Below are 14411 nucleotides of genomic sequence, written 5' to 3'. Positions count from 1 at the left end.
CATTTGGAACTCGCCAGGAATGGTATACCGGGTGCCTTTGCAGATCAGCACATACCACACACTCTCAGCAACTGCGCCGCAGAGAACATGCCTCCTTCCGATGCTCTTGAGACCAAATACGAAATAGACGAAGACGACTTTCTATCCGACGATGAGTCCGAAAGTAACCAGAAAGTTTTTGACTTGAAAACGAAATCAAAGGCCAGACGTGGTCGCGATGTAGAAGAAGAAGAAGGAGAAGAAGAAGAAGAAGATAATGAAGAACGGAGTGATGATGGTGATAGCAGTGACGAATATCAGTTGGAGCAAAAGAAAGAAGCCATGAAACCAGAGGACGAAAATGACGAGGAGGATATTGAAGATGAGGAGGAAGAAGCAAGAGCGATGTTGCAAACGGAGCAGCAGAGAAACACCAAACTCAAAAAACTATCGCCAGGGGAACTCGCCAAAGAGCAGGCGCGGATAAAAAGAACGGGGGTATGCTATTTGTCCAAAATCCCCCCATACATGAAACCGCAAAAATTGCGCTCCATCTTGACTAGGTTCGGCGCCGTGGATCGACTATTCTTGAAGCCGGAGGACGCTACCGCGTACCACAGGAGGGTGAAATACGGAGGTAACAAGAAGAAGAAGTACACGGAGGGCTGGATTGAGTTTGTCAATAAAAGCGACGCTAAATTGTGCGCGGCAACGTTGAACGGAAACAAATTGGGCGGTAAAAAGACGAGTTATTACTACGACGACGTTATCAACATCAAGTATCTCAAAGGTGGGTTCAAATGGCACGACTTGACCCAGCAGATTGCACGGGAAAACGAAGTCAGGCAAGCGCGGTTGGCCTTGGAGTTGTCGCAGCAGAATAAATTCAACAAGGCTTTTGTCAACAATGTTGAAAAGTCCAAGATGATTGGCCATATTCAAAAGAAACGAGGCAAGACCCTGGAGGATGGGGGTGCAGAGGATGGAGAGTTGAGGAGGAACTTTAAGCAACGGAAAGTCAACAGTTCTCGAAGCGATGCCAACCACGAGGTCAAGGGAAAAGCAACCCCGAATGATAAATTGAACTCGGTGTTGTCGAAAGTTTTATAGAAGAAAAGAAGTAAAAAAAAAAAAAAAAAATGATGAAAATTTTTGAATCAGACCTCAATTTTTGCAGTTGATGCGGTATCATCGTAGCCGTTTTGCTCTGGACGAGGATCCATTCCCACTGTAGTGGAGCAAGAAATCATATCTATGTCGCAACTCCTTCTTGCTTGCACACCCGAGCTCTTTCATCAACAATTTGCTATTGATGGCCTCCTCTCTTTGGATCAGGTGCAGCCGAACCACTTTTTCAAGCTTCAGCCATTGTGATGACGACCACCACGAACTAAACGACGACGACAATGGTGCCGGTGGTGGTGACGATAAGGCCTTGAGATCAAAGTCTGCGATTCTTCCCGCGTCAAGCGGCGTCGATTTCGCCAACGAGTTGTGACTAATCTCTTCTTCCACGATGGCTTCTTTGGGTGCACCAGCGTTTTCCACGCGTCCCACAACAAAGTCTGGCTCGGAGGAGTCTTCTGAGAATTGCGTGCTGAGCACAGGTACTTTGATTTCTAATTCTGGATCTATTTCTGGTTCTGGTTCCGGTTCTTTTCGGACTCTGTCATCAATTCTTTGCAGCACCTTGTTCGGACTCTCGCGGTTGTTTAACGATTCTAGTGTATCATTGACTCTATCCAAAATGGATGGTTTCAGTTTCTTTGCAGTATTTTCTTCATGGTCTGCTGACGCTTCCTTGGCTGGCGCGTCTAGGTTAAAGTTTGAAAACTTGCGCTTTAAAGGTTTTGGTAGGGTTTCTTGCGTTTCCTGCACTGCATGTGATGGCAGGACGTGGCGGTTTCCGCTCTCCTTGGTTGTTGCTCGTTCCGCCGTATCGGAAAGTGCTCGGGTCACATGATCTTCAGGTTCATCAACTTTCTTCAAAAATGATGAAAGTCGACGTGAAAACGTATGAGGAGGTGGAGGAAAAGATCCTTGTTGTGTATCCAAATTTTGTTTCGATTGAGCATTCAGTCGCCCCCGATTTGCGTCAACGGTAGTCGCTGCTGTCCCGATTGGCTCGTTTCCCGTTTTGCTTACGATGTCTGCGAGAATGTTTTCGCGTTTTGAAGTCAGTTTGTTTCGCAATGGCGACGAGTTGTTGCCCACATCCTGGTACATCCTAGTATCGAATCTCAAATTCGGAGGCGACTCCTCTAGACCACGGGCCTCTTTGCTGATTTTATATCGAGGTTTTTGTCTTTCGATTAGACGCTCGGTTTGCTTCAACTGCTCCTCGGTGTCATTGGAATTGGATGTTTTCGTTGTCTTGTCGTTGTTTCCGGCGGTCGAAGTTCTGAATTTTGCAAATCCTCCTGGATTGGTGGTTTGGGAGGACTTTACGGGAGACTCCACGTATGTATCATCAAACTCTTCTTCGTTTGCGTATTGATGGTTTAGATTCATCGCAAAACAAGATCGTCGTGTTTTTTTTTTGGGGGGGGGGGGTGTTGCAAGATTCCATCTGATTTCTTTTTTTTTTTGGTGATCTTTTGTTTCTCTTGTTTGCAGTTACGAGTAGGAGACGCGTCCCGTTGGCATCAACTTGGACCTCTCAGATTTTCCAAAAACATTCCCTTAATTGCATAGCATCTGATGGAATGCTGCATATGACATGGTCCTTGTTACGTTGAGAGTACAGAGATTTGAAAAAATTTTTGACAGCTTTGGAGCTGCTCAAGTTTGCTCTTGCGTGAAAAATTCCGAATTACTTTATAAAAATCTATCATCGGTATGAATTAAAGAGTCGAGGTAGCAGGTTGGATCAACTTTTTCTTCCACCATTACCATTACCCCCCCCCTCCCTCGCCTCTAGTCTATTTATATAGCATGCAACAACAACAAACAAAAAAAAAAAAAAAAAAAAAGGCATTTCTAGCAATGTCCTGGGTCTTTCAAAACCGAAAACCCCCTTTTATTTCTCCACTGTTTAGAATTTTTGATCCCAAGAGTCCAACTTCATGGTACCGTTATCCTGGAAGTTCAAGTGCATTTTGAAAACATCCCTGAGAATCTGGGGCTCGTGCAATGACTTCTTCTTTGTATTGTAGAAGATGGCTCTTTCCAAATAATCGTGCAATTGGGCTTGGTAGTCTGGGTGAGCACATTTGTCAATAATGACTTGGGCTCTTGCCTTTGGAGCCAATCCTCTCAAGTCGGCAAGACCTTGCTCGGTAACAACAACGTCCAAATCGTGTTCTGTTTGGTCAATGTGTGGAGCCATGGGCACAATACAGGAGACACCAGTGGGGTCGGTTTTGGAAGGTCTGGCTGAAGGAGTGTGCATGATTGACAATTTGGCATTTCTCAAGAAATCGGCCGAGCCACCCAAACCATTCAACATTCTCGAGCCCATGACATTGGTTGAGTTTGCGTGGCCATAAATGTCAACTTCAACAGGCGTGTTCATGGCAATGACACCCAATCTTCTAATGATTTCAGGTGAGTTGGACACCGTTTGAGATCGAAGACACAACTTCTTGGAGTAAGTGTCCCAGTTCTCGTAAAACTTCTTGAAACCGTCTTCAGTCAATCTAATCGAGGTTGCCGTGGCAAAATCCAACGAGCCACTTTCGAAAAAGTCCAAAAACGAGTCTTGCAACACCTCTGTCCACACCGACAAGTTCTTAAACTTGGAGCCGGCTAAGCCTTCAACCACGGCATTGGCAATGTTGCCAATACCAGATTGCAAAGGGTGCAAGTTCTCGGGCAATCTACCCTGTTTAACCTCGTGTTCTAGAAACTCAACCAAATGGTTGGCAATCTCGCGAGACTGTTGATCACTAGGGGTGTTTGGAGGAACCTTGTCACCGCTGGTACTTTCAACAATGGCAACAACTTTTTCTGGGTCCACGGGGATCGAGGTAACACCAACTCTATAATCTGCTGATGTGTGGGGGTAAGGTTGTCTAAATGGTGGATTTACAGGCATGTCGATATCGTGGATACCTTCAAAAGATGGCGTCTTGGTGTTGACCTCGATAATGATGTTATCGGAAACGGAAATCATTTCAGGGGAAGCGCCAACGGCAGGGCCTGGGACAATGGAACCATCTTCCTTGATAGCAGTGGCCTCAATAATGGTGTAATCCAAATTGGCGCCATTTGGTTTATTCTTGGTGTAGTAGCCGTACGTGAGATCCTGGGGAAACATCGACAAGTGCTTGTCAAAGAATTGAATTTTGCCCGTGTTGATGGCTGAAGCAATTGGTTTACCAACTTGATGGGGAGACCTTGTCAAAATCATGTCGTGTTCAGCCCACCTGCTTTCCTCGGGACCAGCACTTGCACCAACAAACAAATTAAACGCCAACTTGCCTTGCAAATTGTTCTTCTCAACGTGGTCAACCAAAGCAGTGGGGACAACTTTTGGCGCACCGACTCCGGTAAAGCCCGACCAACCGAGATACTGGCCATTTTTGAACAACTCCACACATTGCTCGCCTGTTCTCAACTTTTTCAAGTAAGCTGGGTATCTAACCCTCTGCTTTAGGATTGCCGACATTTGAACAATTGATGTATGGAAACAAGGCAGGTCAAACTTTTCCAATTCTTGAAAAACAACAGCAGTAGATATATAAAGTCTATCCGTCTCTTTTGTTGTGCAGTTGTTCGTTTTTTTTTTCTTTACTTTCTGAAAAAAAAAAAAAAAAAAAGTCCTTCAATTAGGCGATTTCAACCTTTGTATAATTTTTTATTGAAGTTTGACAACTGCCAAAGAAGAAAAATTGTGGGATGATTTATGTATGAGTATGTATGAGCTCAGAAAGTTGGGAAAAAGTCTCTTGAACCCTGTATAACGACTGATTTTTCGGGGAAGCGTGGAAAGGGAAGAAAAAGTTGAGAGATTTGAGGTGGGTTGTTGGTGGGTGTATATGGGTATTGGGAAAGGAAAGAAATTCCACTTGAAACAAGCTGCTGTAAAGGTTTGAAAAAAAAAAAAAAATGAAAAGTGGAAATTTGAATGTTGGTTCAGCTTCTGGCGATGGATCTGGTGGTGGTGGTTATTGTTGTTGTTGCAGCAATAACGTGATTTTTATATTTAGTCGGTGTAGCAGTAGTAGTAGCTAGAACAGTTGCAATTTGCTCTAGTTTTTTTTTTTCTTATTCTCTAAGTAGGAGCCTATTGTGGTCTTGGATCAAGTTCCACCTATCTCTTGTATGAGTTGTTTCTTCTTCCACTGACGGGCAATCTGGGGGGGGGATCGCTTGTATTTATACAGCGTATCTTTATAAAGTGTCCCTATACGGTGGCTTCATAGTATCTGTATAGTAGCTCCATTGCTGCTGCTCAACACTGGCGGTTCTTTCGGAGTTACAACTTCGGTGCTACCAAATGCGTATTTATCCGCTGTTATTACGTAACATCTGACTCACGATCAACACCCAACGTTATTTTCAACACAACACAACAACTGGAACGAGTCGTTTGACACATTAGCATATACCCAAAGAGAGAGGCACCCTAGCCTGTCTACTTGGCCACTTCCCTTCGTCCCTCTTCTCCTTTCCTCTCCAAGTAGTTCAACTAGTTAGGTTGATACTCGAATTCAGTTTTGTCGACTTTCAATAGCAGATGTTCGATTTTCTTTTTTCTTCCACCACTCGTCCTGATAGTTAATCACTTACATCTGAGTTTATGGGCCCGATCTCCGCTCTTCTTAGACGTAAAGTCAAAAGTAAACAGCCAAGTGCGCAAGAAACTCGGAGAGTGGACACTAACTGCCCTGGCACGTTCCATCTCTCTTTTTTAAATTCCCCTCAATTTCGAGGGGAATTGTACCAAAGAATTCCATCTTCTAATGCCATCTTCTTATGGTGGAAATGTTGAAACAAAACATGTTTAATCCGAGCAAACTACCAACAAGAAACAATAGACAGATGGAGCGATAAGATGAATGCCAATTGAAAACAGACTTCTTTTTTCGCAGTCCAAATTGTTGGTAAATGAACCAGTGCTAGTGTTAAAAGAGGGGTATGCGACGTGGCTGTTGTGTTAAGGGGCCGGGCATCGACAACCCCTCATTTGCCTTTGCTCAACTTCCGCTTTTGCTTCCCAACCATCTGCCTTCCCATGGCTCCCATGCTGTAGTCTCAACATCGTCGTATAGGACTCAAGAAGCAGCAACCTTTATTTTTAAGACGTGTTTAGTAAGAGGTTGCAAAAAAGAAAAAAAAGTCCATCTTCTCTCCCATCAAGTGTTGCATTCAACACGATACGATACGATCTCCTATAACTATTCTTTTCTGTTTTTTTTCTATTTGCGTTCTTCAATCCGATTCGCTGAAACTTTCTTCGAGTTTCCAACAAAATTTCGGCAAATTGCGCCTATTGTGTCCGCTTCCAATTTGGAAACTCGAAGATGACAGCTGGAGGCCGGTGCATCGCATGGACGATTCAAAAAAGAAAAAAATAGATACAACGTGGCGGGTAGCCTGAAACAGTAGCCGGCTTGACTCACAACTACCACAGATCAATCTAGAACCCTGTATGGCCGGCTAGAGTTCTTTGGCATACCTTGTGGCTTTAGCGTCTTCCACTCCCTTCTTCATCTCTAGGCAAAGCGGGTCGGCTCGTATGCCAAAAGTTTCCTTAGTTGTTGACCTGCCCGAGGAGGAGCCTTTGCCGCGGAAGAATTGAAAAAAAAAAACAACCCACTACGAGAGAGAGTTGGATGGCCCCTAAGCGTATAACCTCGAGAGTGGAGGTTATCTCGATGGGCGGCATCAGCTGGTTTTTTTTTTTTTCACCGTAGATACGCCCAAGGCAATACACACACACATGTATGTCGAATTGACTCCTGTGGGCTTCAATCTCTCCCCACAACTCAGAGTTATTGCTATTCTTCCCCACTGGGGTACGCATCTCGTACGACACTTGCTGTAAAAAAAAAAAAAAATCTGGGGCGACGATGGTGATGATGATGATGTATTATTGCATATATCCCCGGAATTATATCTCGAGCTCTCCCTTTCTTTTTATCACGTGACGCGGAAGTTTATCGAGTCCTCAGACCTCAATAACCGATGCAGTTGCCGCTACTGCTGCCGCTGCCCGTCGCCGCCCCCACCAAAAAAACGCTGAAAATTTGCTACTCTCTATGGCGAATTTTGAAAGTTCCATTGCAGCAGGAGTGGGGGTCTTCTAAAGAAGCGCTTTCCGTGGATAAATATTGATTTTTTTTTTTTTTCTTTTTTATTTCAGGTCGAAGATGGTCTGAGCTTGCAAATATATACCACCCCACCCCTAATAGACCTTTCGTTATTCAGCCATATAAATAGACATCAAGAGAGACGTGTTTGAAATTTCCTACTTGCGATCTTCTTTTTCACCACGGTTGCAAAGTTTAACCATATGCAGAGCTAAAAATGACATACACAAACAGCATGTTCCTCAACTTATTTACGTCGGTCTCAACCTGCCCGCCTTGAACCTGCTCACTTTCACATCGTTGCCATTTTCATCCACGGGTATAAACTCTCTCTCTTCCTTCGAGGGCTGCTTGTACCCATTTTGTTGCAGGATCATCTTTTGTCTCAACCTGTAGTAGTCGTCTCGCACTTCTCGTAGATGAATCTCGTCCTCATCAAATTTGCCAGCGTCTCCATCTGCGTCGTCGAACTCGGTCTCCACTATGTCATCAGTCATTATGGCCCCATTGTCATCCTCATCAATGTCCATGTTGTCCTCATCTCGGTAATCCATGCCGATTTCGTCCGAATTTGCCGATCCTTCATCATGAACCAGCAAGGCGCCACTGCGTTTCTTTTCTTCAACCATCTTGTTGTGCCCGGCAAAGTCATCCAAGTGCTCAAGCACGGGTCCCTGCGTAGTGATGTCGTCGTCGTACATCCCCAACACGTAGGCCTTGGCCATGGTGTCCAAGTCCTCGTGCATATTGTGGTAATCCAATTGCGTCGCTTTCACCAGCTGTCCCTTTTCATCACCATCTTCTACTTGTTCTTCTTCGAGCTGATGGGAGTTTGTTTTCTCACCGTTCTGTTGAGTAGTAGCCATGTTTTTTGTCTCCGCTGAGCTCGGCGATGTTGAGTTACTCCCCGACTTGCTGCTCATTGCTTTAAATCGCGACACGGGTCGTTTCGTTGGATGCAGTGGTTTAAGTTCTTCCACTCCAAAACCGTCCTTCTCCATCACGTCCCCAACCACACCATCATCCTTATTGGCATCCTCCACACCACCAGGATCTCTCTCCACAATCGTCTCCTTTACAGCGTCGTGATCCTCAGCATGTTCTTGTTCATTTTTTTCGCTCTGCATCGGCGAGGCTCTGAGCCCGGTTCGATTCTGTTTAAAGAGGGACTGCTTGCGAGGCGCAGGCGGTGGATTCTTTAAGCTACCGCTGATGTTTTCCACGTTCTTGATGTCGAGGTTTTCAGCAAAACGGACCGATTTCTGCTTCTTCTTGGGCTCTTCCACAGCTTCCATTTCCACTTCGTTGGCGACCAATTCATGCTTCTGGGGAGGATGTTCACGCAGGCTCCGTAGTTTGTTGATTTGTTGCCACATCAAGTTATTTGCATCCTTGTGATCTTTCCGTCCAAACCAAGACCCATCTCTAGCATTGCCATAGAGGATATTATCCGAATATTCATCGTCTTCGTCTTCGTCATCGTCATCGTCATCTTCCTCGAAATCGTAATCAAATTCATCGTCGTTGTTGACGGGTTGTTCTCGCCCGTCTCCATCTTCATCTTCGTCTTTGACGTCTTCAGCGAGGAGCTCTAGCTCTAGTAGGTCACCCTTATCAATTGCCGTAGGATTAAAAACGCCTTTTTGCGTCTTGCCATCTTTGGCCAGGCTCTCGTTGTTTGTATCCTCATGCAATGCACTGAATGCTTCAACACATGCTTTTCTCAAGTCTTGCTTCTCCTGAGGCGTGACTTGAAGATTATCGATTTTTTTCAACAATTCATCCTGGTCAATATTGATGGCTCGCTTGTCCCGCCGGTGGGGGAGTAGCTCCATATCCTTAAATAACTGCCTCAACTCTTCTTCTTCTTCTCTCTCATCTACCTCCTTGCCCTCTTTTACTTGATGATTGCCGTTTTCTTTGTTCGCAGGCTGCAGCCTCTTGTGAGCGGAACCGCCATCCAGGGCTTGAACCTTCTTTCCTCCATTTTTCTTGGTGCTCGATTTGTCAATTTCAAATGGCTCCTCGTTGATTTTCACGCTGATTATGTTTCCGTCCTCGTCGTATTCCTCTTGAATGTCCATAAACGGGAGATTTTCCTCATTGAGCTTATCTTCCTCCTTGACCGCGGGGCCCTGCAGCAATTCTCCAAGTTTGATCAAGTTTTCCCTGGTGGAGTGCGCCTGCTTGAGCTTCGCGTCAAACTGACCAATCAACTTCCCAAGACTAGTGTCTTCCCCTGGCTTGTTCTTTTTGCCGCTTTCCGTCTGCTTTGAATCTGTCGATTGATGAACCTGGGCATGGAGTTGCAGCCGTTTTCTTTCCAAATTGTCAATGGTGGCATCTAATTGCTTGAGCAACTCGCTCAACTCAGTCTTTCCCGAGACCCCTGTTTCAGACATTGCGTTTTAACCAAAAAAAAACTGTAAAGAAAAAGAGGGCCCGAATCTAGTGATGACTGTGTTGATACAATATTCGTTCAAGTGCTTGGAGATTGCTTACAAGATTGACTTGGGGACCCTCCTATCATCATCACCATCATCACCATCATCATCATCATCATCGTCTCCCCTTCGCGTAGCGTTATTATATACAGTACCCACTTACACACGAATATAACATCTAGCATCTAGCATCTATATACATATATAAGCGCACACGATGTTCATGCTTACTCTAGCGGTGCTCTTTGACTCCCATGTTCCTTTTCCCACTGTTTCAAATCACGTTCCCATTCTTCATCTTCGTTCATGGGCAGAACTGTTGCTTCGTCTTGACCCTCGACTTCTCCCTGCATCGCCAAGTCGTTTTTCCGCTCTTCTTCGTCATATTTCTCTTTTTCATCGATCCACCTCTCGTGGATGTCTACTTCTTGAAACCCGCCCGAGTTGCCCTGCCGTACAGCCTCACTCCAGATTGTATCACCACCTACTTCGCTGCCAAAGCTATAGCCGCTCGCTTTATCGATGACGCTCAAAAGACGTATCATGCTGCGTTTATTTTCCACCGAGAGCACTTCAAACGACACAAGATGGAATTCCTCGACTAGCTCGGCAATCATCTCGGTGAGCCGCACATGGTTCTGGCCTAGAACGGAGTTTGATTCCTTGATCAAGTGCGGAATTAGATACTGAAGGTCCTGCACCTCAGTGTAGTATTCCAATCTAAACGGTAGTTTGCCGTAATTCTTCAACATGTCTATTTTGCTAATGACGTTGACTTGCGGAAGATTTAGTTGCAACATGGACTGCAAACTAAGCAATAGTATCGATATGTACTGCGACGGGCTCGTCAAGTAGATCGAGTCAACAAGCGATACGACGCACAATCGCATGTTGACTTCCTTTGCTAGCGCCTTGAACACTTTGAATAGCGAGTTGTGGTGGGTGAACAATTCCGTCTGCCCTGGGCAGTCGAAAAGTATATAGTTGCGATCTTCAACGAGCTCGCTGATTTTCGAAACAAACACTTCCAAGCCCTCGACAATGAGCAGCTCCATTGCGTACATCAAACCCCCGTTTGGTCCAAGGTTGAGCTCATCCATAATCTCCTCCAAGCTGATATAGTCCCTGATGTCCAAAGCACAAGGGTAGGGAGCCCGGTCATTTGCTGGATCTAGATTCACCACACACAGCTTGCGGCCGATTGCTGAGAGGAACTGGTACATTCCATAGCAATAAGTTGATTTTCCTGACCCAGGGGGTCCAATGACAATTTGACCAAACATGTCACTTCACTTGTAAAAGAGTAACTTCTTCAATGGTGTCAAGATAGTCAGATCTTTGAGTCGGTCAATAATGCAAAAGTGTAGATGAGATGTGGGAAGCGGGTTGCACGAGCAAACCGAGCCGCACCGAATGCGTCTTTGGATCGCCCTCAAAAGAATTGTCGCAAAAAACCCGACACTGACGCGACATGCAAATCTATTATGATGGCGAAACCTGAAAATCGTGGAGGAAGGCTCCCTCTGTCTGTCTCCGACCACCAACCACCATCATCAATAACTGCAAAATTAAAAACAACATTAACACACACACACTGCCAGTGCATTGAAAGAGGCTGTTGCATATCAAAGAGTGGGTTTTTATTTTTTTTTTTTTTTTCAAGAGTTTGAAAATGTCAGCGTCAACAACAAATACCACGGAATTGACGTTCTTGGAGAAAAACGTGACAGTGTCACCTTTGGTTCTTTTGTCAGTGGTTGATCATTACAATAGAGTGTCGAAGGATTCGAAAAAAAGGGTTGTGGGGGTCATATTGGGAGACAACTCAACAAACACAATCAAGGTCACCAACTCATATGCCATTCCATTCGAGGAAGACGAGAAGAACCCTGGGGTCTGGTTTTTGGACCACAACTTCATCGACTCCATGGGAGAAATGTTTAAAAAGATCAATGCAAAGGAGAAACTAATTGGCTGGTACCACTCGGGACCCAAATTGAAACCGTCCGACCTCAAGATCAACGACGTGTTTAGGAGATACACCGCGAACCCGTTATTGTTGATTGTTGACGTCCACCCGAGAGAAGTCGGCATACCAACCGACGCCTACTTTGCTGTCGATGACATCAAGAACGACGGCTCTGCGGCCGAAAAGACATTTGTGCATGTGCCTTCGCTAATTGAAGCCGAGGAGGCCGAAGAGATTGGAGTGGAGCACCTTCTACGGGACATCAGGGACCCCGCGGCAGGGAACTTGTCGTTAAAAGTCACCCAGACTTACCAGTCGTTGTTGGGCTTGCACCAGAAGTTGAGGGAAATTGCAAACTACTTGGACAAGGTCTACGCCAGAAAGCTCCCCATGAACCACACAATCTTGGGCAAACTTCAAAATGTTTTCAATTTGCTTCCGAACCTAGTGCAGCCCTCGGGAGCTGCCACTGGCGATGGAGGCTCCAATAACGAATTGGCACAGGCATTCACCGTCAAGTCCAACGACGAGTTGATGGTGGTTTACATAAGTACTTTGGTGAGGGCCATCATCGCATTCCACGACTTGATTGAAAACAAATTGGAGAATAAAAAGTTGAACGAGAAGCAAACTTTGGATTCCGAGCCCCTGCTACTTGAAGACAAGATGGAAATAGCGGTTGAATAGATTCAAAATTCTACACATATTTAAAAGAAGAGCAAGAGTCATGTGGAGGGAAAACTTTCATCACTTTTGATCACTTTTGATCACTTTTTTTTATTTTTTTCTTTTTTGGTTTCAAGATTGCCAGTGTAGCGAAACCCTTGGTTATTCACAAAGTCAGGCTATTCGTGTGGCCGACTAAAGCGAATCAACCTTTTCCCATCCGGACCTTTCTTAAGAAGAAATTGACGATCTTCCCCATCTCTTGTTAACTCTTGTTATCATTCTTCTCTCACGTACATGCGCTTCTTGATCCCATGATACCGTAAAAAAAGAGAACCGGAAAAAAAAAAAGTTGTAATATCTCATACGTTAGAGGCCCAAAAGTTCTGCAAGAAAAGTCAAAGCTTTGCAAGCCAGCTCTAGAGAAGGTATTCATCACGCGATCCATAAGCAAGGGCATGGCAACGATCTCCACCTCCGCAGTCCCACACTTTGCATAATGTCACGGATCCTTTTGCCCTTGTCGAAATTCAATAATGTCACCAACTTCAACTTTTTTTTCAACAATACCCGGAAAAGCCTAATAATAGATCAAAACTTCATAAACAACCAACTCCTATGTCGAAAAATATTTACTCCTAACTTGGGGCGTCTGCGGGACAGGAACCGGGACCCGGCTCTAGAAAACCAGAGCCAGAGCCAGACCAAGACCAGCCATGGTGCTTCCGTGATTGAAAATGTAGCCTCAAAAGTGCTTACATGTCAAGAGCCCGACGCGCAACTGTCGCAGAGCTTTGATCTGCAAACAACATCAGCAACAACTCCCCAAAGAGCCATACCGTTCAAGGTATCGCCCAGAGGCCCCAAAACCGCAATTGGGAGGGAGCCCGTGTCATTACTAAAGCCAAAGGCCCAATCGGATGTCAAGAGTGCTCTCGCCGCGTACTATAAACTAACGAAACCCAATTTGACCATTCTAGTGACGTTGAGCTGCATCTGCTCGTACGCGATATCACCGCTCAGCGTGTCCGTTTTTGAACTCTTCTTTTTGACTGCCGGGACGGCGTTTTGCTCTGGTGCTGCCAATGCCATCAACATGGGACGCGAGCCCGAGTTTGACAAGCAAATGCCGAGAACCGTGGGCAGACCCGTTGTCCGCGGACTTATTACACCCAAACAGGCCTACCAATTTGCAGGACTCATTGGCTCTGCGGGGTGTCTCATGCTATGGTTTGGAGTAAACCCGTTGGTCTCGCTATTGGGGTTCTCAAACATTGTTCTATATGCGTGGATATACACTTCCATGAAACGCCACTCGATTCTCAACACGTGGGTCGGGGCAATCGTGGGAGCTATCCCGCCTTTGATGGGATGGGCAGCCTCGTCGTCGTTGGCCGCTCCGGGAGCTTGGTGCTTGGCGGGGTTGTTGTATGCATGGCAATTCCCCCATTTCAATGCCTTGTCTCATGGAATCGCCCAGCAGTACAAACAGGCTGGCTACGTCATGGCAGCTGCCGAGAACCCGAAATTGAACGCTAGAGTTGCGCTACGCTACTCGATACTCATGTTCCCACTCTGTTTCGGGTTGAGCTATTTTGGAGTCACGGATTGGGTGTTTCCCCTTGACTCGGCCTTGGCCAATGGCTGGTTGACCTACTGGGCATGGAAGTTCTGGCAGCAGCAACAACAAAACTACTCCAGCCTGGCTCGAGGACCCACTGCCGAAGGGTTGGCTCTTGCAGGCGTCCATGCTAAGAAGCTATTTTGGTGCTCGGTTTGGCATCTACCGGCCGTTCTCATCTTGGCCATGCTACACAAGAAAGACCAATGGAATCGATTGCATGACTACGTGATGAACAAATTCGGTCGGCCCACTGCTGCGCTAGGGTACTAGAACTTTATATCTTGTATATATACATATTCACAAACAACAATTTCGAGAGGACTTGGCAAGGTGGAAATTTTGAGCACTCACCTCGAGATTCCATCAAGGCTGTTTTCATTCTATGTAGTTGCTTCTTGAAGAAAGGCAGAGACGGGAGGAAACACGGCACGCATGAGAGAGCTGTAGCGATTTCGAGAGATCAACGCGCGGCG

At 45.7% G+C, this 14411-nt stretch overlaps 7 protein-coding genes across 7 annotated transcripts; 3 read left to right on the top strand and 4 right to left on the bottom strand. All coding sequences in view use genetic code 12, as the record gives it.

Annotated features, from left to right (window-relative positions):
- Window positions 1–87: 87 nt before the first annotated feature.
- Window positions 88–1089, top strand: LODBEIA_P55040 (uncharacterized protein; the record flags this gene model as incomplete). Its single annotated transcript, XM_066975844.1, has 1 exon — window positions 88–1089. The coding sequence occupies one exon, from the start codon at window positions 88–90 to the stop codon at window positions 1087–1089; it is 1002 nt and encodes a 333-aa protein (XP_066832442.1).
- A 78-nt stretch (window positions 1090–1167) lies between these two features.
- LODBEIA_P55030 (uncharacterized protein) lies at window positions 1168–2490 on the bottom strand (the record flags this gene model as incomplete). Its single annotated transcript, XM_066975843.1, has 1 exon — window positions 1168–2490. The coding sequence occupies one exon, from the start codon at window positions 2488–2490 to the stop codon at window positions 1168–1170; it is 1323 nt and encodes a 440-aa protein (XP_066832441.1).
- Window positions 2491–3013: 523 nt separating this feature from the next.
- On the bottom strand, window positions 3014–4588 carry LODBEIA_P55020 (uncharacterized protein; the record flags this gene model as incomplete). The annotated part of the gene is made up of 1 exon (XM_066975842.1): window positions 3014–4588. One exon carries the CDS (start codon window positions 4586–4588, stop codon window positions 3014–3016), a length of 1575 nt encoding a protein of 524 aa, XP_066832440.1.
- Window positions 4589–7486: 2898 nt separating this feature from the next.
- LODBEIA_P55010 (uncharacterized protein) lies at window positions 7487–9637 on the bottom strand (the record flags this gene model as incomplete). The annotated part of the gene is made up of 1 exon (XM_066975841.1): window positions 7487–9637. The coding sequence occupies one exon, from the start codon at window positions 9635–9637 to the stop codon at window positions 7487–7489; it is 2151 nt and encodes a 716-aa protein (XP_066832439.1).
- A 269-nt stretch (window positions 9638–9906) lies between these two features.
- LODBEIA_P55000 (uncharacterized protein) lies at window positions 9907–10902 on the bottom strand (the record flags this gene model as incomplete). The annotated part of the gene is made up of 1 exon (XM_066975840.1): window positions 9907–10902. One exon carries the CDS (start codon window positions 10900–10902, stop codon window positions 9907–9909), a length of 996 nt encoding a protein of 331 aa, XP_066832438.1.
- Window positions 10903–11351: 449 nt separating this feature from the next.
- LODBEIA_P54990 (uncharacterized protein) lies at window positions 11352–12335 on the top strand (the record flags this gene model as incomplete). Its single annotated transcript, XM_066975837.1, has 1 exon — window positions 11352–12335. The coding sequence occupies one exon, from the start codon at window positions 11352–11354 to the stop codon at window positions 12333–12335; it is 984 nt and encodes a 327-aa protein (XP_066832437.1).
- Window positions 12336–12813: 478 nt separating this feature from the next.
- Window positions 12814–14208, top strand: LODBEIA_P54980 (uncharacterized protein; the record flags this gene model as incomplete). Its single annotated transcript, XM_066975836.1, has 1 exon — window positions 12814–14208. One exon carries the CDS (start codon window positions 12814–12816, stop codon window positions 14206–14208), a length of 1395 nt encoding a protein of 464 aa, XP_066832436.1.
- Between the last annotated feature and the right edge of the window lie 203 nt (window positions 14209–14411).

The sequence above is a fragment of the Lodderomyces beijingensis genome (genome assembly GCF_963989305.1).
Source record: "Lodderomyces beijingensis strain CBS 14171 genome assembly, chromosome: 7".
In the NCBI taxonomy this organism is placed as follows: domain Eukaryota; kingdom Fungi; phylum Ascomycota; class Pichiomycetes; order Serinales; family Debaryomycetaceae; genus Lodderomyces; species Lodderomyces beijingensis.
Note: the sequence above shows the minus strand (reverse complement) of the source record. Positions and strands in the feature narration are given on the sequence as shown.